The sequence below is a fragment of the Saccostrea echinata genome, unplaced genomic scaffold, assembly GCF_033153115.1.
Source record: "Saccostrea echinata isolate AGI-Se365-2 ecotype Australia unplaced genomic scaffold, CSIRO_AGI_Sech_v1 ptg000057l, whole genome shotgun sequence".
Taxonomy (NCBI): domain Eukaryota; kingdom Metazoa; phylum Mollusca; class Bivalvia; order Ostreida; family Ostreidae; genus Saccostrea; species Saccostrea echinata.
Genome location: NW_026889806.1, coordinates 3,417,183 through 3,441,250, shown reverse-complemented (window position 1 = coordinate 3,441,250; position 24,068 = coordinate 3,417,183). Strand labels below are relative to the sequence as shown.

The following is a 24,068-nucleotide window of genomic DNA, read 5'->3' as shown; positions in this document are numbered from 1 at the left end:
TTCGTTTAAATGAATTCTCAAATGCTATAATGAAATAAATTCGTTTAATCGAATTTGACGTTTAGGGCCTATAGTACAATACTATAGTATTTATGAATCCGTTATAACAAAATGCCGAATTCATTCAAACGAATTTAATTTGTTTTAACAAATTCAAAATTCGATTAAACAAATTTAATTCGTTTTTTTCTTCAGATTTAGTTTTAACCAATTTTGTCTGTTAATTTTTTTTTTTTTTTTTTTTTTTTTTTTTTTTTTTTTGATTTCGTTAGAACGAGTTCAACGAATTTGTGATAATAGATGAAATTGGTCATAACGAATTAAAAAAAATGATATATCACATTCGTTTGAACAAAATTGACTTGTCCTCTGGATGAGACCGTATAAAACGAGTTCCCTTGTCGCAGTAGGTGTTGGCACGAAAAAGATCCCACACTGCTCAATGGTCCTCAGTGCCGAGTATATATGTAGGTCCAAATTTGCAGCCCTCCACTGGCAAATGGTGGCGTCTACATATGAGTGAAAAGTTCTCGAGAGGGACGTTAAACAACAAACAAAACTAAAAAAACAATTCGTTATATCGAATTCAAAAATACATTGTATTTTTGAAAAAGTCCAAAATGGGCTTCCGAATAAATAGGCTTCCATAGGAAGCCCATTTAGAACTTGTCAAAAAATATATTAGAATTCGATATAACAAATTGTCGAATTTGTAAAAACAAACTTTATTCAGTATTTTTTATTAATTCTTGATAACTTAATTTAATTCATTTTAATAAATTTGTTGAATTCGTTATAAAGAATTCAAAAATTTCATTCGTGTAAAAGAATGTTTGAACTTGTTAAACGAATTCTTAAATTTGTTACAACGAATTAAATGTGTTTAAATGAATTAAGCAATTCGTTATATCGAATGCTCATAAATATTCAATTAAACGAATTTGATAAGGCACTTGACATTTCACTTGGCGAAATTTACAATTAGTCGTAAATATCAAGAAATTAACACACTTGACTTTCAAAGATTTTCAAAGAGAAAACAGTTGGAAATGTAAATATAATGTGCTCTTTTTTGTTTTACTGGCCGCTCATCCATTATTTAAGCCCCCTCCCCCCCCCCCCCCCCCGCTTGAAAAGCTGGGGGAGAATAGTGATGGGGTGTCCATCCGTCTAAAAAATATCAATATATGATATTTAAACACCATTATAATCAGTTGAATGGTTTATCAGATATAACGGTAGATACTTCTCCGTGCATTAATTTCATCGTCTGGGTAGAAGAGCTTCAAGGTGATACTAATAATCAATACAAATCGATATCTTAAGTATCGATTAAGATCACTGATTATTACCATCAAGTACATATGTACAATATATTTTTCTTTTTACATATGTACCTGTAAATAATTATTTTAAAACATCACCTTGGAATTCATTCCTGATGTCCTGCTACCTGCTCTTATTTGACATATTTAATTTTGATGCCCTCTGTTTTTTCTTTACCCCACTTCTCGTTAAAATGAAAAAATAAGATTTACAATTTTGTTTTTACTAATAAATGAATATGTACCTGTATTTTGTTTAAAATATTTGAATTGAATAATTTGGATAGATAAGAAAGATGATGTACTCTAATTACTAAGTAAGTGTAATTATGCTGTTGAATATTTTACCTGCAATTGTATTTTTTATCTCCTTGGAGTAAAAATAATTTTCTTCTTCTGCAGTGCTTTTTTATATCAATTTATTAAATACCGAAAATTTTAAAGGGGGTGAAAGATGTCTGGATTTGCGTGACTTAAAAAAAAAAATCAATATTATATGAGTATACATGAAATCAAAGTAAAACTTTAAAAGACTATTTTATGATCAGTAAATTTCCACCACCAGTTTTACTGATAATTATACATAAACTTCTGTCAGTGATGGTAAATTATAAAGCGGAGGACACAGAGGTGTAGTAATAGTGTATTGTATATGAAGGTCTGATGACATCTAAAAAAAAAAAAAAAATCCTTAACATATGACGATAGTAACTATGGCATTTGCTTTCATATAAACTTGTTTACTAACATGCTACACGAGAAGCACTACCTGTGTGTACCTGTCTGTCTCTTCAGTATTGAATAACGAAATCTATATATTCAAAGAAAGACAACTTCATCGTGGGTTGCGTAAAAACTCATTTATAGTAATCCCGATTTCTTCAACGAATAATATTTATCACCACAAAGTTTTGTAAGAATTATGGACATGAATTAGAAAACAAAATATACGACCAAAAAATGTTTATATTCCAAAATAAGTCAACAGTAGTCAAGTAAGTAAATTTTATGTTCTGAATAGCTTACTAACATGCATAAAATCATTTCATTATCAGCTGATTTCAAACAGAGAGATCATGATCTAAATAAGTTTACTCAACTTAGACAAGTCGACGAGTTTTCAAGCTGTAAAAACTGAAAGGAATTCTGAATGAAACTATGTTTACTTGCATTTTATTAACAGTTGCTGATAAAATTTTATGTTGTATCGAAACAATGGAAATTTTAATAAAACCATTCAGAATTTCCTTTTCCATAGAATAGACAAATTATTTCATTATTTGCGATGTATTTAAGATTTTACGAAACAGGCTCCTATTCAATTTTGAAAACAAAATTACGCATGAATCTGCCAAGTACAGTTAAAGTTATTTTAGATACATGTATGTTCATTCGTACGTAATACGCGCTTCATCCTAGTTTGTTTTAAAAATGAAATTAATTTATGCCCATAGTAATTCAGAACCGATTCAAGGTAATCGTTACATACGTTGTGATTGTACTCTATAGTTACCCTAGTGACTGATTTCCCATGTAACATCTGTGTAAATACATGATTGTAAACCCTTATCTGAATTAACTGTGGGTTTTTTTCAACTTATCTTCAAATACAGGCAAAAACGGTATTAATAGCTCTGAGGATGTTACAACATGGACAAGTGAGAATATATCATTTTCTAACCCTAACCCTATATTTACAACATATTCGATTTTGAAATTTATTAAAATAAAGGACTGGGACGGAAGGCTGTGTTCCCGGGCTAGATTTGAGTTCGTAGGACGCGCAGTCAGAACCTTGGCGCTGACACAGACAGGAAGTATTATGTCATAGATATACACACAGGTCTACACAACAATAAGATTTCTCAAAGTGAAAGTTTGAGTTAATAAGTAAAATAATAATTTTAAACGTTTATTTGGACGTGATCTACTTTTTTAAAATAATATTTCACACCCGGACCATGTTTGATACTTCAGTAATTACCAAACTTACTGGATTAGAGGTCGTGAAATAGTCTGGAATACCTGCGATAAGCCAGCTACAGTTTTTGCACGTACGCCCTTCAGTATAAAATCCTCACGGAAACTTGAATTACGAGTTAGGAACACAGAAAAAAAACATCCATTCCTTTGAAGATTTAATTCTGAGTACCTTTGTTTTTGTTTTATGTTTTTTAAATATTACGACTATATATCCCCCCTTTGTTTTTGGAATGGTTTAAAATGGGTTATATACATTTACGAAAAGCTGTTTTGACGAAATTGACAGATTATTAAGTTATCGGATGATCGGTGTGATCCGTAAATGTAAAATACAGATTCTTTAAGAAAAATAAATGAACACACAATACCATAAAAACTTATTGTAAAAAAAAATTATATTTGTCTTCTTTTATATATTTTTTTTTTCGGTATTATTATTAATAACATGTAATCTTCAATAAACTCTATTTCGTGTTTTAAAAAGTTTAAACTGTTAACTTGACATTTTTATGGGAATAATCGTCATTAACCCCAGTGAGAGTTATTTCTCTCAGCAGAGAGTAGATGAACCTTAAAGCTTGCTTCAGTAAAAGCATCTTTTTATGTTCTGCAAGTTCGAACATATCTTTAAATAAATTTCTTTCCACTCAAGGACATCTCTAACTTAAAATAGCTGAAAATACCCTGAAAATTCTAATTAATTCTAGTTAAAGTCGGATCTACGTAAGCGGATTAAAGGATCTAATTTTAATTGGATTGTGAATATTGTATATTTGTTTAATTATATATTTTATCAAACAAGATCTTATATTTAGGTAGATAAATCATTGAGATGGATAAGAATTAATATTGTTGTTGATAAATATTCCATCAGATGTTAACTTCAAATTGTAAAATCAATAGATGGCAAAATCTGAAAATTTCTCATTTAAGAACATGTTTTAGGTTCAGGTATATATATATATTCAGGTTTAGGTATATATATATATATATATATATATATATATATATATATATATATATATATTGCTCCCATCTATTGTATTGTTTGTTAGATATGGCAGATGTAGAATGTGTGTTATTTTTATCACAAATTTTTTTAATGGGGGAAGGTTCCAGATACCGGTAGATTTTATTATAAAGATAACTTCAGAGAAGATCGAAAGGCGAAGGCGAGCAAAATGCCTACGGTGCGACAAATCAGAAATGAAAAATTAACAAAATTTTCTTTGATATTTCATTTAGCATATACTTTTCTGTAAAATCTCACAAAGATTGAAATTATTCACTTATGAAGTAGCATATATACACTAAAGAGGTCAAACTAAACTGGACATTTCATGTATGTCACATTGAAAGTGTCGATTAAAATTAATTAAGAGCTAAAATATAACAAAACAAAAAATATTGGGATCACTCAAATTTCGTGGTGTTAGGAAAAATGTATTTATTGATTTTTTTAAAAAATATATTAACATAATTCAAATACAAAATATAAATGTATTCTTTTCCTTTTAGGGTTTGCATGGAGACAACTATAACTTATCTGCAATTGCATGCATATTCATTAAAATGAAACTAATAAATTGACACGTACTGTATCATTTCGCTTCTTGATTATACTTGTACTTAACAATGTATGTATAACTATCATAATCTCTGGAAATGCTACACTGAACAATAAGTACAATTTGTAATCAATGAGAATAAATAATTTATAAACACCTGTTTCAATTTATTTTATTTTATTTATAACATTTCAACCATAGCAATCATCGCATTATAATCAACAATATATATCCTGTTTGATATTTATAAACAACTTTAATCGATTTTGATATAATGTTTATGGTCTGCGTAGGATGGAGAGTTCTATGGTCGATACAATGACTTTCTCAGCATATATAATCTATCATTAAGTCAAATGCTGACTAACGTTTTTCATACTAATTGTTAGGCCATTATTAACACACTGAATTGACTACGGATTTTTCCGTTTTTCCCAATCATGACAAGGAGCACATGGCGGATATGACCAGTCGGCAGGGGATGCTCACTCCTCCATGGTACCTGATCCCACCTCTGATGCTTAAAATAGAGGTCCGTGTTTGCTTTGGTCCCGATTTGTATTGTTTGAATGGACTTTTGAACTTGAATACTGTCCATACCCATTCACTCACAGTTAGAGGTCTTTCTACACTATGGTTTTACTGAATTGTTTTTACTTTTATGGAATAGATGCACTAAGGTTGCAAACATTCAATAAGGTTACAAGTATCGTACATTTTTGCATGAGATATAATTGTTCCAAGAAAGCGGCAACTTCTATGTTGATCAAACTTATTTGGATGATGGCGCAATTAAACACTTTGATTTAGGACCACTTCAAAGTGATTTTGAACCCCCAAATGGCAAAATTTTTATAGATGATACATTGGAAGATATATATATATATATATATATATATATATATATATATATATATATATATATATATATATATATATATATATATATATATGTGTGTGTGTGTGTGTGTGTGTGTGTGTGTGTGTGTGTGTATGTATGTATGTATGTATGTATGTATATAAAATGATGTTTTGGATGTCGCATGTTGACATGTCCCTAATACTTATATTGCAATTGCAAATATTCATGTTTTAAATAATCCTAATCTGAATTTCCATTACAAACACACAATTTTTTGATTCAGTGGGTTTAATTTCATCAGACTTTTTTTAGATGATCCCATCTTAGAGATAAAACGGACGCAGGTTTTGTAACTCATTCTCTATAAGAGTGGTAGGGCCCTCGCTTCGTGATCAGGAGGTCGGGTTCGATTCTCGTTCGCCGCCGAGCCGCGTCAAACCTAAGACGTAAAAATAGGTAGTGACTGTTCCTTCGCCAACGCCAAGCGACCGGCACTAGAAGTGAAAGTCATGGGTCTTTCGAACGTTGCATTAAAATCCGAGGCCCCGTATCACGGTAGGCGTTGGCACGATAAAGAATCTCACTGCTCAATGGCCCTGAGTGCTGAGTATAGTTCTAAATTTGAAGCTCTTCACCGGCATACGGTGACGTCTCTACATGAGTGAAAAATTCTCGAATGAGACGTTTAACAACATACAATCAATCAATCAATCGTTAAGAATCGCCATCGATAAGATTTTTTTGTTGACGCCCAGGCACGTGAATCTCACTATCTATTGTGTACCCAGGTCGCTTCTCAAGAGTGATTTTTGTCCAGTAGACATGATGAAACCAGTTACTAGCCACACACACACACAGGGTTGGTCAATATATCGATATTCAAGAATGTATTGTACCGAAAAAATAACATCCAAAATGCAATACGAATCACACAGGCAGTTTTTCTTATAATTCTGTGAAAAAGTTGGGGATTTCAATAACCAAAGAGTATATTTAACTGTTTTGAATTAAAGAGATTAGCACATCTTAATTAACTATTACAAAATACATCATTAGACAACTATATTTTGACAAGTTAAAAGTTTGAATTTGAAGTGTATTCTGGTAATGACAGTGAGACAAGAACTTCGAATTGAGTTATAAAATACTCAGGTTTTATAAAATTAATGTATTAAATGATTTACAAGGGTTTTTTTGGTAGACTTCTTAAAACATTCAATATATCGCATATCACTTTATAAAATATCACACACTGCATTCTTAGAGTGAGTACTGGAAAGAAAACCCAACGGTAAAAGTTTTCAATTAGTAAACTAAACAATAAGCTGTATTTTGAGGGTGGTGGTGGTTTTTGTTTGCTTGTTTTATTTTTGGGATGAAAGAAATATTTTCGTTATATGTCCACTGACTCTCTTGGTGCATATGATCCTTATCCTATGTTAAGAATGGCAGTATTGCCTTGTTGAATACTGTTCGATTGGTGTACCATTGTGAGTGACGAATTCCTGGGAAAGTGAAGGTCGTAACCCTTCCCTTCGTGTAAAGTGTTTTCAATCCAAAATCGTCTTTCATAAAGAACTACAAAACATCCACAATAATGGGAAGTATAACTAAAAGCATGATTCAAAAATTGTCTTATACGAAATTTGCATATTACATGTAAAAAGTTACATGTAAATTAAATACCATGCCTAACTTTAAAATGACGATTATACTTTAAAAGAACAAAAAAATAACCTGCTGCTTTTTCATTTCTACTACACTTTCTTTGTCGTCATAAAAACCAAAGTGACTGAAAGAAACCCAGTATTTGTTAGTCATCATCATTTTGTCATCATTAAATCAAAATTTTCAGTTTTAAAAAAATCTCCATGTGTGTGTGTGTGTGTGTGTGTGTGTGTGTGAGGGTGTGTGTGTGTGTGTGTTTTTTTTTGTTTTTTGTTTTTTTTTTTTTACAGAAGTCGAAAGAATTCAGTTTGGAATATCCATTTGATTATACCTGGATTGCCAAGGTCTGATGACGTCATCCTTTGGCCCGCCAATCAAAACTAATTTCCGAAGTTTCAGAAAATTTCTTCTGTATTCTTTCAAAAGAAAAAAAAAATCACGATGGAATCTTTTTAGGAAAACAATGATTAATTATTCATTTGTATAATAACATATAAAACATAATAAAAGCTTGAGAAATATTGTTACTGAAAGTGATACCTGTTAAGTTAGCTGTTGGTGTCGTACCGTCTAGAGGTGCTAGAAACACGGAATATTTCCGGAAAAGATCCTGATGGTGGGGGTCTTAAAAGAAAATTCTAAAAAAATTAAAATGGTACAATCTATAGATATGTTTAGAGTTGGTATTATAATTTAAATAAACGTTTTAAAGTATTTATATACATGTACATGTACATCTAATAGAAATAAACGTACCATTCCAGTAATTTGCAATGGACAGTTTTCCTTGGAAGAATTTCGAGTACAGAAGCCTGTGTATAAACGAGGTTTTTAATTTACAGACATACACATGTATACCAACATATGCAAAGTCAAAATGAAATTGTGATGGATTATTTTACTTTATCTAAGCATCAATGCTACAGTTCTTTGTACTAACCTGTAGGCTTTTTGTTTCAGAGAATCGATATATTTCTTCCATGGATCTGGAACTGTGTTTTTACGATGAAAAAAAACAAAACAAATTTTGATAAATCAGAAAATTGAATATGCAGCAATCCATTTTTTAACATTATTATCTTTTTTAAACTTTATCTTTATTTTTTTGCGGTAACATACTTCCATATTGTCCCGCCTGTGGTGAGGAAAGAGAGATGAAAGTGTCCACGTTATGGTTCATTGAAGACAACACACCACGGCAAAGTAATCCACCTAAAAATTCTCATCAAGATAGGACTAGATTTACTTGTATCATCTCAAATGTAATAAAATTATTCTCATCAGTTTACCTGTGTCATCTTAAATGTAACAAGGGTACCGCAAAGCGAAGCATCCCCTCACAAAAGAGTATATCAATGCTGATATGAATTATGACTTGCTTAACTTTTGTTACGCAACACCAACCCCCCACCCCCGGCCCCAACACACACACGCGAGCTTTAAATTTTATTTTATTTTGATTTTTTTTTTTTTGCAAGGGAAACACAAATGTAACAGCTCCTTTTTTATTTTACATTGGAGGATACTTTAATAACTCTAAGTAAATAAAAAGTTGACAATAGGTTTTGAATATTGATCATGTTGAGTTTTGATATGTTCTATGTCATGGGGTATGTGGACCGTTGCTATACAGTTTGATTTATCAATCAGTGTAAATTAGTGATCATTATATATAATTTCTGAGTTATACCTGAATGCAAGTGCCATACTTTGCAGACATTGTTGTTTAACTACAACTTTTGCCTTGCTGCAGTGAACAAAAACCTTAATGTTGATTTTTCAAAATTCTGTTACTGATTACAGACAGAAAAATCAATTCTTGACTTGTGTGTTTATTAATTTTTCTGTGCTTCAGTTTAAAAAATATGGCATAAAATACATACTAAGAACTGAGACAACCCGTAATTGGCGACTTCACTGTATGTAGGCAAGCTACAAGTATGTAGCTTAATTTATATTCTATTATCCCCTCGTTCAGTTTTATTTATGTATTTGGAATACGAGATCAGACAATGGATGAATAACTTAAAAATATACATATAACAATGCAACGTTTGATCTCGGTGCAAATTACGTCACTTCCTTGTCGCACAGGACTAACACACACACACACACACACACACACACAAATGCGTTACTATATCCCTCCAACTCCGATGCGAGGGGATAACAAAATAATCCTCATCAGGACAGTATCTTTCATGAAACAAAATAGATTCCTAGTGGTACCTATATCATCTCGTATGTAACAAAATAATTATCATCAGGATATTACTAGTTTTACTGTATCATCTTTCATGTGGTCTTTATATTTAGAGAAGAACTGTTCCGAACCATGCCTATATATAGATAAATGATCACGTTTCTGTAATAAAAATCTTATCAGCAATAATGATTTTTCTAACCTTTTTGTGAATTACTTTATTTACTTCAATTTCATTTTCATCTTCTCCTGCCTGAAAATTGTTATCATTTCAGAAAAAAACATTTGGTGAGTGGAAGGTCGTTCTTCCATAAGCAAAAATAAAACACGACGTATAACTATACCTTGCGAAAAGCACACAAAATGGATGCCATCGGAATGGTTCACCATAATGTCTGCTACCTTCCGTCGTATTTTAGCGATTTGGATCCACATGGGAGTGAGGCTACAAAACTTCTCGTACAGACGTATCGGATACACAATAGTACCACTATGTTCCTTGAAGTAGAATAAAATCAAAACTTGTAACAAACTAAAACACCATCTGTGGTTATTAAAAATTATTAAGTTATATCTGGAAGATGTTTTATGAAAAGGCGTGGGTATCGCCAAAAAAATTCGTATCGTGATATATCACGCCCCCCCCCCCCCAAAATATATCACGATAATATCGTGATATTTTTACACGGAATTTTTACTACAATTTCAAATGAATTTCTATAATTTTTCTTACAAATACGTTGTAAAAACATAACTTCACTTTTTTCATTTTTATTCATATGAAATAAAGCATGTTTGGATGCCGTAGTTTAACTTTTTTCAACATTTCTTAGACTTCTTGTAATTTTTATTAATAGTTTATTAATAGTTCGAAGAAATGGATGAATAATTTCTGGAATTTATAATTATGTACCAAATACCAGTATTTGAGTCTCCGTATCACGATACGTATCACGCAATAAAAATCACGATATACCAGTATACCGATAAAATCGCACATCCCTACCTCTTGACATGATTTTTATTGTACAAAAAGAATGGAGACTCCTTATAAATAAATAAAAGGTGTCTACTTTAAATGGATCAAAAGTTACTTTGTATTTAATAACAGACAGTTATATGGCATGTAGATGGCATAAACACGATCCAAAATGTAGGCTCCCGATTGACCAATATATAGGATGTCTCTTATTTTCTTATTCAAAATAAGGCGAAAAATTAATTTTCTTGCAAAGATCTTTGATTACTGACATTATAATGAAATTAATCTTCTTTCTAGTGTACTATACAAGAGATGAATGAAAGAAGAATGAAAACCAATGAACAATGCCTGAATAGGTAAAAAAAAAAATACATGCAAAATTAAGAGTTTTACAATGTATCATTGTTTCCAATATGATCATTCAATGTTTAAAATATAATTTCTGACCCAGCTTTCTATTAATTTCTCTATTTTTTTTAAGGTTTTAATTCTGCAAATTATCATTTCACAAGCAGAAGAAAAATTGTGTTTCAAAGAGATATAGTTAAGGCAGTAAATGTTACTACTATGTCAAATATGTTTTCTTTTGATATTTCCCAAATGTAATGAAAACGAATAAAAAGATGATTCTTTTTTTTTTCAAATTCGTTAAAAAATGGCATTAAGTCGGAGGAGGATAAAAGGCAACTTACATCAGGTATCCATTTATCAAAGGTCTGACTGAATTCTCCGTCGGCGGTGCCAAAAACCCCATGTACCAAAACAACAGGTTTGTAAGCAGAAACCATGGAGAAGAAAAATAACGTGAAACGGGGAAACAGCATGATTTTGACAGTAGCTCCCTCTGTTGTCTGTGTACGTTTGACTAAAGTCTGGTCGTTTATTACCATAAAACATGTCCTTTTGGTCTTCCGTGTATGAGGCATTTGAGGAAATTCCTCTCGGAGATGAACATACTTTCAATCTGTATTCCATGAGAGTTTTTATAACCTCTTGATATGATATGCATTTTAAGGATGTGTATCTATATGTCGAGTACTTCCGCGTTTTCCTATACAGTCCAATTTAGCAGACAAAGGTCCTTACACGGAAAAAAGACTGGTGGAAATAATACAGTTATTACTATTTGAACAAACGAGCTAGACACATAAATAATTCCAGAACCTTTCATTAAGCTTTTGATGTTTTATCTTAGAAAGCTTTTTTGAAAAAAAAAAACTTGATTCTGGCGTTTTTTAAAAATCCTTTTATGTTTGTGTGTGTTTTCAATAAATCATGATATTTGTGAATAATTGTTTTTTGAGAGTGATTGGCCAAAGTAAGAGGTTATAGAAGTATGTGTACTTCTGTCATTAAACTTAGTCATTTCACAAGGAAGACAATTTGATACAACGCAAAACGCATGTATTGAGATACTAACATCGCTATATGATATAAATATGAAATGTATGTTCAAACGCAAACAGACGTGAGAAACCTGAAATTGAGAATGCAGTTATAGCAAGTATGTATATGATCGCGTAAACACAGTATGGTCGTGATAATGCTGGCTCAATATCACAGGCACTTGTTTCTGTAATAAATTTTTGACCCATAGTATAATAATAATATTATACTATGGGTCAAAAATTTATTACAGAAACAAGTGCCTGTGCTCAATATTCCTGGCTGCAATTCTAATTATGACCTCTTGATATAATATGCACTTTAAGGATGTGTATCTATATGTTACAAGGTTAAGAGGTTATAATTATTAGCAATATGAGCTGCATTTTTTGAGAATTTTATTTTGCTGTTAAAATGTGCTGTTACGATAAATCTGTATGTAATTTAAAGCTTTATGATCAATTAGACTGATATAACGTATTAATTTTTTTCCGAAGATAGGTTTCTGTACAAGGGAATGTATAGTATTATATAAGAAATCAATATTGTATAGGACGACAATAACGTAATTTTGCTTCAATCAAAGCTTCTGAATAGTTCTTCTATCGCAAATATGAACAACAGAAGTTTATAAACGTTCTTTTTTTTCTGTCATTGAAATAGTTAATTACAATATTGCAATAAAAATGTCCGACATAAAAGTTGCAGATCATGTTACCTGTATTTGACGCTTACTGTCGCTTACTGATATAGGTATGTTACTACAGTACTGGTAATTGCTGTCACAAATGACCAATTATTTTAGAGCAGAAATTAAAAGCTGGTGTCCTTTGCAAAAATTTTGATATTTCTTATGCAAAATTTGTACATGACAATTATGTGGTAAAAATCAAATTAAATTTAGAACACAAAGGTAAAGAATACAAAAAAAAAAAATCTTGGACTTGATAATCTGTCCTGTCAAAAATTTCGATTTTTCTTATGCAAAAAACGTGCATGATACTAGCATATATGGGGAATTTAAGGTCTGAGTGAAGTGAAACTTGGGGATTATGGGTCTGGTTTTAATTTCAAACAAGATACAAAAGGGCTTTAACGGTCATCTGAGTGTAATGCAACTGTACAACACTGTAAAGTATCCATAGAAGTATAAAATAACACAAAATAATCTGGTAGATGAAGCTATAATTGCCCAGTTTTAAGCAAGAGAAATAGGATGATCAGGGATCAACAAAATAATGATTCTAGTACAAAATAATGATTCTAGTACTAAGTTACAAATCTTAAAGTAGATCGACTTGCCTTGTCCCTATCACCATCCAGATTAAACAAAACAGTGCTTGAGCACTATTAATTAACCCATCTCATTCCCTTTCAAATTAGCCTTTTCGAGAACAGCAAAGCCATGATAATAGAAGTAGTAGTAGTAGACTCAGGTTTGTTCCAATCATGACCCCTAGGGATAAGACAGGGCCACACCAGGGGGCAAATTTACCATAGGAATATAAAGGAAATATCTTTTAAACATTTTCCTCTTAAGAACAGCTAAGCCATTATAAGTCACATTAATCCATAAGTATCCTCGGGTAGTGTAGATTCAAGTTTGATCAAATCATGAACACTCCCCGGGGGTGGAAGGGGGGAGGGGTAGAGCGAAGTCAAAACAGAGGGGTCAAAGTTTAACATAGGAATAAACATGTATAGGTGTAATGGTAAAGTGACATTTGAGTAAAAGTAAGGGATGGAAAAACTTAAGAGCAAAATAAAAGTTATAAACATAATCATTCCAATCATCAACTCAGACAGAGTAAAAGGAAAACCTATAGTATATATCCCTTGTAAAAACCTGATCATACACGTTACATAAAAAATATCTTTGAAAGCTTCTTCTCAAGAACAACGTACTAAGCCATTATTAGTCATATTTATACAGAAGCAACCTTAGGTATTGTAGAATCAAGTTTGTTCAAATCATGACCCCCATGGGGTTGGGGCACAACAGAGGGTAAAAGTTTTGCATAAGAATATATAGGAATCGTCTTGAAAAAAATCTGCCCAAGAACAGCAAAGTAATGATTACCGGTAGTCATAATATAGAAGCATCCTTAGGAAGTGTAGATTCAAATTTGCCCCATCGTGAAACAAATTTCTTTTTACAGGTATTATGAATTGTTAGTTCACAAATTGATAGCGAAGATTTTGTTGTTTCACGGGAGGGGGGGCTATATTTACAGACAAAAAACAGCAAAAATGGTCATTTTATTACCTAATTCAAATGAGATTAGATATATATATATATATAAAAAAAGAAAGTTCTTTCAATTATATACGATGAATTTAACATACTTTAATCATACGGAAAGGTCTCAAGGTTATTCATCCATTTCCATGCGAATTTGAAAATCTGGTGATGTTTGAAAGACTGATTTAAATAGGTAAGTAACTCATGTGACCATAAAATAGAAGTTAAATCGAAAAAAGAAAGAATTTCTCTGAGTGGGTATTTCGGAATGCCTTGTTGACACAGGGTCTGCAGTAGATTAAAGGGGCCTAGACACAGATTTGAAGTTAATATTTTCTCAAATTTTCTGTATTATACCATTACGTATATGTTGCTATAGTATATCATAAAAAAAAACTTATTTTATCTGGAAATTATTGAAACTACAAATTTCGGGACGCGTTTGATTGACACATCCTTGCACTTTCACAAAGTAAACTTAAGAAAAGTAGAAATTTTGTTGTGTATTAATGAAAAAAATTAAAGATATAATCCAGAAAATTCAGAGTAGAAATGTGAGAAAGCAAAACCAGTCCGTGCTCAGTGATGTGTGCAGAGTTCAACAAATTGAAAACACCCGGTGGAACGTAAACTGTTTTGAAAACAGGGCACGAGCTCTGTTAATGTTTATGTTTCACGCATCCCGAAATTCGTAGTTTCAATAATTTCCATATAAAATAAGTTTATTATATTTCCGTGTGAAATGCTATAGCAACATATAAGTCATGATACTATACAGAAAATTTAAGAAAATATTAACTTTAAATCTGTGTCTATATCCCTTTAAGAACCCTCTATACACAATAATGAAAAAAATGTTTTTTGGACTAAAAGATAATCATATAATATATGAAAATATTGAGTTTATCTTTTAATACAGGGTACTTATATATGGTCATTCTCTCCTTGATTAAATGGAGAAAACACAAACAAAGCAGTATTCAATCACTTCGTCGAATATATGTTAAGAATACAAACTCGGTTTATACATCGAAGGATATATCACTCTGACTGCATAAAAATAACCATGGAAATATGAAACCCGCTAAACATACAGTATAAATAATGGTCAATTATACTCTGAACGGAGTTAAATAAGAGCTAGTCCGAAGTATCTGACGTTTTCCAGGCTTTTTTTTCACGATTTTGATATTTTACGTGCCAGGAAAACGTCAGAATCGGCGCCATTACGAAAACTGGGAATTCGCCACCTCCAACTGGAGGCGGCATTCTCGGGTTGATTTTCTATACTTGCGAACCGAATTAAATGCTTAATTCACAACTTATTAATAGTACAATGCCTTTAGTACTCACCAACATCATTTTTATGGGTTTGTTTATGAAATATACAGACTGTTGAAAACATTTTATCAGGCGGTCGAATTCTCTTTTCATTTCGTGCATTTTTAAAATCTTTGAAGACCTGTATCGAAATGTGGAGTGATATTTTCTTTTCATCGATATTGGTGAGTACTAGAAGCATTGTGCTACTGATAAATTGTAAGTTCGGCATTTAATTCAGTTCGCAATAATCGAAAGTCAGCTCCGGTTTGAGATGGTGAAATTTCCAGTTTTCCTAATGGCGCCGGTTTACCGGGGAAAATAAGAGCTAGAGCGCACAGTCTTTTATTTGTGACTATGTTATTAACCACATAGACCTCAACACCATATATATTGTACTATTTTCTCTGTACAACAATTGACTGGACTGACATTTAATTCGGAGGATAATGATATTTTTTATCTAATTAAGCTTTTTACCGATTCATCGCATGAGCTTTATAAGAAATAATAATTCGTTTTTTATGTTAAACATATTAAGTTAAATCTCGGCTGTTGAATTTTGAGAGGTAATGTACTCCGAGACAGGTTGTATGAAAATAAGCATACAAAGGCACGTGTTTTATGGGATTTTAGCTAGTTTATGAGTTATTAAAGGTATTCAAATGAAAAAAAATATTAGTTTCACAGAAATTTTTGAAAGCCCAGAACTACTTTTTACATATAAGGGCTTTAAATTTTTGCTGACAAACAAGATGACGCAAGTTTAGCCTACTCCAGTCTATTTCACTGTCCAATTAAAGTCCATCAATTATTGATATATCGATTGATTTGTAAATATCCCGAGTAATATCGTTTCTTCGGGGTTTCATCTCGGTGAAATTTTGTTTGCTCTATATATCACTTCGAGATTTTTTTCACTGATAATGGGACGCCACCTTTTGCCGGTGAAAGGTTGTATATTTAGTCTTTTACTCGGCACTTACTTAGTATTGCCATGGATCAGAGATCTTTTTCGTGCCATCATCTACTGGGACACAAGGCCTCGGTTTATAGCAATAGGGTCTCATCCAAAGACCGGTTTCCACGTCCTGCAGTGGATTCGAACCCGTCACAACTTGTATGGATCAGAGATCTTTTTCGTGCCATCATCTACTGGGACACAAGGCCTCGGTTTATAGCTATAGGGTCTCATCCAAAGACCGGTTTCCACGTCCCGCAGTGGATTCGAACCCGTCACAACTTGTACGATGCGTTTCTAACCACTAACCAACGCTCGATTTAAAAAAAATGAGGGTATTTCTAATTTTCTGGTAGTCAAGAGTTACACGTTTTACTTTCTGGTATATTTGACATGCCTACATAGCGTCGATCGCATAAATGTGTACTGAATATTTTGTATTTCAAGACATTCAGATTTTACATTCACATAAAGCTGACTCAGTAAAGAAGTGGCTTAAACCATACCCCCTGCATAATTTGATTTTTGATTAACAACCATAACTTTAGTGACAAAAATCGCAAAACATGTATAATTTAATTCATGCACAAAGGTAACACCGTAAGGTTAGTGACCTCTTTCACTCAGCCGAATTTCTACTAGATAACATGAACAGACATGCACGGTGTTGACCTACAAGTCAAGGTGTAAATAAAGGTGGACACCGGCCGGGGTAGGTATTCTATTCTTTAAAAGTAATATCGTTTCTTCGTGGTTTCATCTCGGTGAAATTTTGTTTGTTTGCTCTATATATCACTTCGAGATTTTTTTTCACTGATAATGGGACGCCACCTTTTGCCGGTGAAAGGTTGTATATTTAGTCTTTTACTCGGCACTTACTTAGTATTGCCATGGATCAGAGATCTTTTTCACAAGACACAAGGCCTCGGTTTATAGCTATAGGGTCTCATCCAAAGACCGGTTTCCACGTCCCGCAGTGGATTCGAACCCGTCACAACTTGTATGGATCAGAGATCTTTTTCGTGCCATCATCTACTGGGACACAAGGCCTCGGTTTATAGCTATAGGGTCTCATCCAAAGACCGGTTTCCACGTCCCGCAGTGGATTCGAACCCGTCACAACTTGTATGGATCAGAGATCTTTTTCGTGCCATCATCTACTGGGACACAAGGCCTCGGTTTATAGCTATAGGGTCTCATCCAAAGACCGGTTTCCACGTCCCGCAGTGGATTCGAACCCGTCACAACTTGTATGGATCAGAGATCTTTTTCGTGCCATCATCTACTGGGACACAAGGCCTCGGTTTATAGCTATAGGGTCTCATCCAAAGACCGGTTTCCACGTCCCGCAGTGGATTCGAACCCGTCACAACTTGTACGATGCGTTTCTAACCACTAACCCACGCTCGATTTAAAAAAAAATGAGGGTATTTCTAATTTTCTGGTAGTCAAGAGTTACTCGTTTTACTTTCTGGTATATTTGACATGCCTACATAGCGTCGATCGTATAAATGTGTACTGAATATTTTGTATTTCAAGACATTCAGATTTTACATTCACATAAAGCTGACTCAGTAAAGAAGTGGCTTAAACCATACCCCCTGCATAATTTGATTTCTGATTAACAACCATAACTTTAGTGACAAAAATCGCAAAACATGTATAATTTAATTCATGCAAAAAAGGTAACACCGTAAGGTTAGTGACCTCTTTCACTCAGCCGAATTTCTACTAGATAACATGAACAGACATGCACGGTGTTGACCTACAAGTCAAGGTGTAAATAAAGGTGGACACCGGCCGGGGTAGGTATTCTATTCTTTAAAAATCCTGTTTCTGGTACAAAAGATTTTAAGTGCTTTGCAGGTCTTTTTTTTTCCTTTCCTTACTGTGTTCCATCGTTACTTTAATTTTTGTAGTCCAGGAAACTATGGCGACTGAACCATTTTCGGGATCCATAAAAGACCTGCCAACGCCATGCTTCCTTGTTGATATTGACAAAGTTAAAAGAAACTGTTCTCGAATGATTAGGCGTTACAAAGATGTTGGGGTGGAATTACGGCCCCACATGAAAACCCACAAGACTATGTAAGAAAATTAAATTTCCGCTAGTTTGTAAGCCACTCTAATAATTAATTTAATATTCTTTCAATTCCTTGCAGAGAGGGCGGTGACTTGATGACCGGTGGGACACGTAAAAAAATTGTCGTATCTACGCTAGCTGAAGCGGAATTTTTTGCAAGTAATGGATTTGATGACATTATTTACGGCAAACCGGTCATTGAATCGAACCTTTACAGGTACGAGTAAAAGTGCAAGCAAATGAAAACGGTGTTTATGTATCGATTATCTCATCTGATTGACTTGGAATACGAAGGTTCATGTATATTTTCTATATAAAGATTAGCGGAGCAATAGTTAGTAGCAATGGCGATAATCGTCATGCTTAAGTCAGTCTGGAAAACAATGATTTGTCGCGGGTTCAATTTCCAGACCAATCTTATCAATGGAGGTTTTACAAAACAGTTGGACAGCCATGTAAAAGAACAACCCCTGCTTCTATGTGGGTCTCAGTGGGGTGAAGAATTTTTTAATTTAAATAGTGTATCAATGATTAATGAATTCATATTAAAAGTAATATGTGTTTATTATTTTAACAGAAAAAAATCTTTTGAAGAGGCTGAGTTTTTTAAAGCTATGACAAGGTGACAAGGTCACTAAACCTGTTAATTTGAACTTTACAATTAATCCACTGAACAAAAATATTTTAAATGCAGATGTAAGACGCTGCAAGAGAAGATCGAACAATTTCATTTGTTGTATGATAATGAAGAGGCCATAACCGCGCTGGTGAGAAATTCTCTTGAAAACAAGAAATGGTCAGTGTTTCTTGAGGTGGATGTGGGCGGACATAGAAGTAAGTATTTAATCGTAAACGACATATACACACTGCATCGCGCTGGTCTTTATTAATTATTTTAGTTTTTTACCCTCAAAATAAAGCAGTTGCATGGACGCATAAAAGGCAGGGTGTGTGAAAAAGTTGGAATAATGTGCCTCGGGACAGGCCGTCGTTACATTTGGGAGGTGCAATGTAGTAGCAAGCTACAAGATCGAAAATGACGCCCCCCCCCCTCCCACCTGTTGAATTATTTTTTAAAATTTATTTTCGGTGTATCAATTGAGTGAAATTTGTATAAAAAACGGAGAGCATCGTGATAAAAAGCTTGCAATTTTACTTGTTAACATTATTCTTGCGTATATAATTTTGAAATACAGACATCCCTCCCATGTAAATGTCATCTTACTAAAAAGGGAGCGGATACGTTTGATTGGAGAATACAAATAGAAACGGATGACTATACCATGTAAACGTCAGAAGAAAATTTAATATTTACCAATCAACAAAAAATGACCTTATTTTAGCTGGTGTTGCATGGGATAGTGATAAAGTGGTTGAGTTAGCAAAGTTAGCATCACAGACCCCAAATGTTGAATTTCGGGGGATCTACACTCACTGCTCAGTGTCCTACTCCAAAACCTCGGACACTGAAGTGAGAGAGCAGGCCAAAAATGACACCAAGAGATTCCTCAACGTGTGCGAGAGGTCAGTCAAATTGATTATTCTTCTTCTGATAAAAGGAAAATTAATATTATCTTTAGATACATATTAATTCAATATTCTTACTGAAGAATTCGACAAGCTGGCATACCAGTGGAGACAGTGGGTCTTGGGGACACGCCGTGCTGCTCTGTATTTGACGACTCTATGGCTAAACTCACGGAAGTACATCCGGGCAACTACATATTTTACGGTACAATTTTCATTTCAATTTATAAATTTATGTTTTTTTTTTTCTACAATAGCTGCAACGTTTTCTCATACTAACAGATAAGGTCATTTTATTGTTTATTTTTATGTCTGTATAAATAATCATATATAAAGTAGGTTTAAAGCTGGCGTTTACCGATTAATGAAAAGAAAATGTTTTCATGAGAAATGAAGAAAATCATCAGTAGCTGTAAATATTTCTTCTTCAAGATACCTTTCTTGTAATACACATATTCTAGGTAGTTCTAGACTATCAATCCTATGCTTACTTTCTTTGTTCAAATAAACTATGTACAGTCATATTTTATTCTACAAAAACTTATGTACCCTAAACATGTAACAAACCTTTTGGTTTGCGCTGATTTATTCAATTAGAGCCGATATGAACACTGTTACCTTTCAATAAGGATTTATCATTCAACTCGAGCGGATAATTCTCGATCCACTACGTACAATTTTCTTCAAAAGATGTTAAAGGAAGAATTAAATATTCATAAAGTGCATAAGAATTGTGTCAAATATCTTAAGGACTGGCTAGAAAGAATAAAATATTCTTCGGACCATTTTTTCGATTCGATTTTATGCCATTAACATATATTTCAATTCGAGTTTTAGCTCACCTGGCCCAGAAGTATATGCCATCACTTGGCGTCCATTGCCTAGGTGCTTTCCTCAATTTTTTTTAAATGAATCATCTAAAACTTAAGGGATGATTTTATTACCAAATATACCTTCTGAGCATTATTATTCCAATCCCCAGGCAGCTATAGGATGAAAACGGATAGACATTATCTTACAAAATTTCTGAACCCTTCTCCAATTTTTAGATACTCTGCAGTTCGGTATAGGATCGTGTGCGTTTGACGACATCGCAGTGCGGGTGGCCACTCGTGTCATCAGCCACAAGCCTGAGATCAATCAAATCGTCTTAGACAGCGGCTTTGTGGCACTAAGCCATGATGGCACGTACTGTAAACTGCCAAACGGCATCGCTGTGTTCCAGGATCATCCAGAATTAATGTAAGTGTAAGCTCCTTGTCGGCTGTAAGAATTAATGTAAGTGTAAGCTCCTTGGCGGCAGTCTAAAAAATGCCGTAATGGCTATATGATCATTGCATTATTTTGCCGGTAGAATGATTGTAAGTTAGATTTAGTCTTTCCCACGTAATACCCGTTTCTGTAAATATTCTGACCATTTTTATTATTTATTTTAAATGTATATTTTTATGATTTAGAATGGAGAAAATGTCCCAGGAGCATGGTTGTGTTTCCGTTAAGTCTGGACAAATTGACTGCAGTGCTTACCCCATAGATTCCATGCTTTTCATCTATCCATATCACGTGGGTGCTTTATTAGAATAATATTGATCTCCAGAATGCATTTAGTAAAAAGTTGATTAGCATGTTTTAAATTCAATTTTCAACAGATATTTGATCATTTGAGTCATTCAGGTATATTGTGATTTCACTGATTTAAGATCATAAGTGCGCTTGAAATTAAAGCCCACATTTGCATACTCTTTATGCAGTTTTTTCCCATTGCAAATTTGAATCAATTTTAAAATCAATTTTGATTTTTGAAAAGTAGAATGGCTTTTGAAAACAATATGAAGGTCACTCCAAATTTCATTTTGTGGGATTTGGGCTTTTAAGATAATGAATTCAATAAGTTTCACCTCAAGGTTTCTAGCAGAAAAGTTGTGGGATAATTTATACTAATAAATGAATCAATTTTATAAATAATCTCCGAAAGCCTGTACTAGAGCTCATATTCACTCTTTTTGATAAGCCGAGGTCTGTACATTAGATTTCACTCGCATTGTTATTATCGTAGATAATCATTAAAGTAGAAAATAATTCAACTTTTTAATTAAAAGTTTATTTTTGTTTTCGATACACGGCCGTGAAATAGCAAAACGAGAGTATGGTCGTGGACAAGGTTGGCGGATCTAAGTTGCTGGCAAAATTTAATAAAGCTGAAAACTAACAATCGTTAAATATTTGATTAAACGTCATCAGTGAATTATTCAATCAAAACTTGATTTGCATGTCCATTCCGTCAGTCCCCGATCTTAGTTTTGATTGAAATTTCCAGAAAGTTATGAAAGACATAGAACCCAATGATAAAAAGTAAAATTATTAAATGAATGGGCATGGAAATAATGCATGTTAAACTAATATACTTATGTACAGAAAGACTATTAGTGAGTATTCGGTTCTTTTAACCTGGATAGATATAGACATACAGCATCATGAAAGCAAATCCGAAGTACAAAATCTATATACAACAGTATCTTTAATAAAGTGGCTTTAAGTTTCTTACATGTGATGAGAAAATATCAATTAATGAATATGTTATTGTTTGAATATGTGCAGTAAAGGTGCCTCTAAAATCTTCTTTATCACATTTTTGCTAAAGTAATTAATAAATACAATTTAAAAATTGTGCTTTAATCAATAACTTTGAATTTCTTTTTCAATACAACATTTAGCGTTAGTATTACCAATAAGCCTACACATGAAGTTTAAAATGCAAGTTTTTAGCAAATACATGTAAAAAAGTTGTGATTTACGCAATTTTTACAGAGAGAGAGAGAAGTCATACATATATCTATTTCTGTTCCTACAGTAACTGCGGGAATTTGAACAAAGGATAATTTGATGTATTTTATTCTTGCTTAAAGACTGTCTGTTATTAACTGTCAGTTTCTACAAAATGTCACCAGTGGTTAATTTTCAATTTTGCATGGGATTTCATCTACAGCATAAAGAAAAGGTGTAATTCTCTGGGTTACAAGTTTGCCTTATGCTTAAAATGAAGAATGGTAAACCTTTCAGATTCTGACGAATAACAATTTAATTATTCATTTATTTTATTTTATTTTTATTTATTTATTTCTTTATTCATGTATGTATGTATGTATGTATGTATGTATGTATGTATGTATGTTTCAACCTGCCAATAGTTTATAAATTTATTTATCTAATTTATCAGTCATGCGCCACGGCTGCCAATCACCCTGTCTATTACATCCACTCTGGAGACAAAGTCCTTGGAATATGGAAGCCTGTTAAAGGATGGTGAATGATCAAACAACCCGAAAGCAGCATGAGCATTATAACTTTTGAAGTCAAGCTTTAGCAATAAAAGTACAATTATTTTTAAGTAATCTTAAATGACATAGTATTATAGAATTCCAAAAGATTAGCACGCGAAAACGATTTTATATAAAAGATTAGCACGCGAAAACGATTTTTGTATAAAAGTATTGTAGAGCCTCGTTAATCCGGACTGCAATAATCCGGAGATGCTTTACCTTCCGGACGATTGATGGGAAACTATATATACCAAGCAAGTAATCCGGACGACTTATTAATTCGGATGGGAACACAAGTGTCCGGAATAACGAGACGCGACTGTACACTGTACATATATATTAAAGATACATGTACAATTGTCTTTGTGAAAATGGACACATTAATCAAGATTAGACCGAGGATATTTATTTTGAGAATAAATAACATCTTGAGGAAAGGTTGGTTATTCATTACTCACATACATGTAATTTAGCTGCACGGTATATAGACGGGTCAATCATGTTACGAAAAAAAATTAATACCAATTCTATACCTAAATATCAAATGACATGGCCACGTGATGACTTGGGTAAAGCTATTTTTTTTTTCTTTATAAAACTTCAATTACGTAATAAGTTTAACTTATAAAAAAGTATGA

General features: G+C 32.9%; 3 protein-coding genes across 3 annotated transcripts in view; 2 read left to right on the top strand and 1 right to left on the bottom strand.

Annotated features, from left to right (window-relative positions):
• Positions 1 to 24,068, top strand: part of LOC133174339 (sodium bicarbonate cotransporter 3-like) — a 196,307-nt gene that overhangs the window by 49,767 nt on the left and 122,472 nt on the right. The window lies entirely within an intron of this gene.
• On the bottom strand, positions 6,942 to 11,442 carry LOC133174345 (lysosomal thioesterase PPT2-B-like). Its single transcript, XM_061309455.1, has 9 exons — positions 11,284 to 11,442; positions 9,954 to 10,107; positions 8,526 to 8,618; positions 8,347 to 8,398; positions 8,163 to 8,218; positions 7,947 to 8,030; positions 7,738 to 7,822; positions 7,476 to 7,530; positions 6,942 to 7,316 (listed from the first exon to the last, which is right to left on the bottom strand). Exons 1-9 carry the CDS (start codon positions 11,413 to 11,415, stop codon positions 7,173 to 7,175), a joined length of 855 nt encoding a protein of 284 aa, XP_061165439.1. The 5' UTR covers positions 11,416 to 11,442; the 3' UTR covers positions 6,942 to 7,172.
• LOC133174343 (D-serine dehydratase-like) lies at positions 18,420 to 23,867 on the top strand. The gene is made up of 8 exons (XM_061309453.1): positions 18,420 to 18,588; positions 18,663 to 18,800; positions 19,278 to 19,417; positions 19,927 to 20,107; positions 20,194 to 20,315; positions 21,160 to 21,352; positions 21,568 to 21,673; positions 23,328 to 23,867. Exons 1-8 carry the CDS (start codon positions 18,431 to 18,433, stop codon positions 23,415 to 23,417), a joined length of 1,128 nt encoding a protein of 375 aa, XP_061165437.1. The 5' UTR covers positions 18,420 to 18,430; the 3' UTR covers positions 23,418 to 23,867.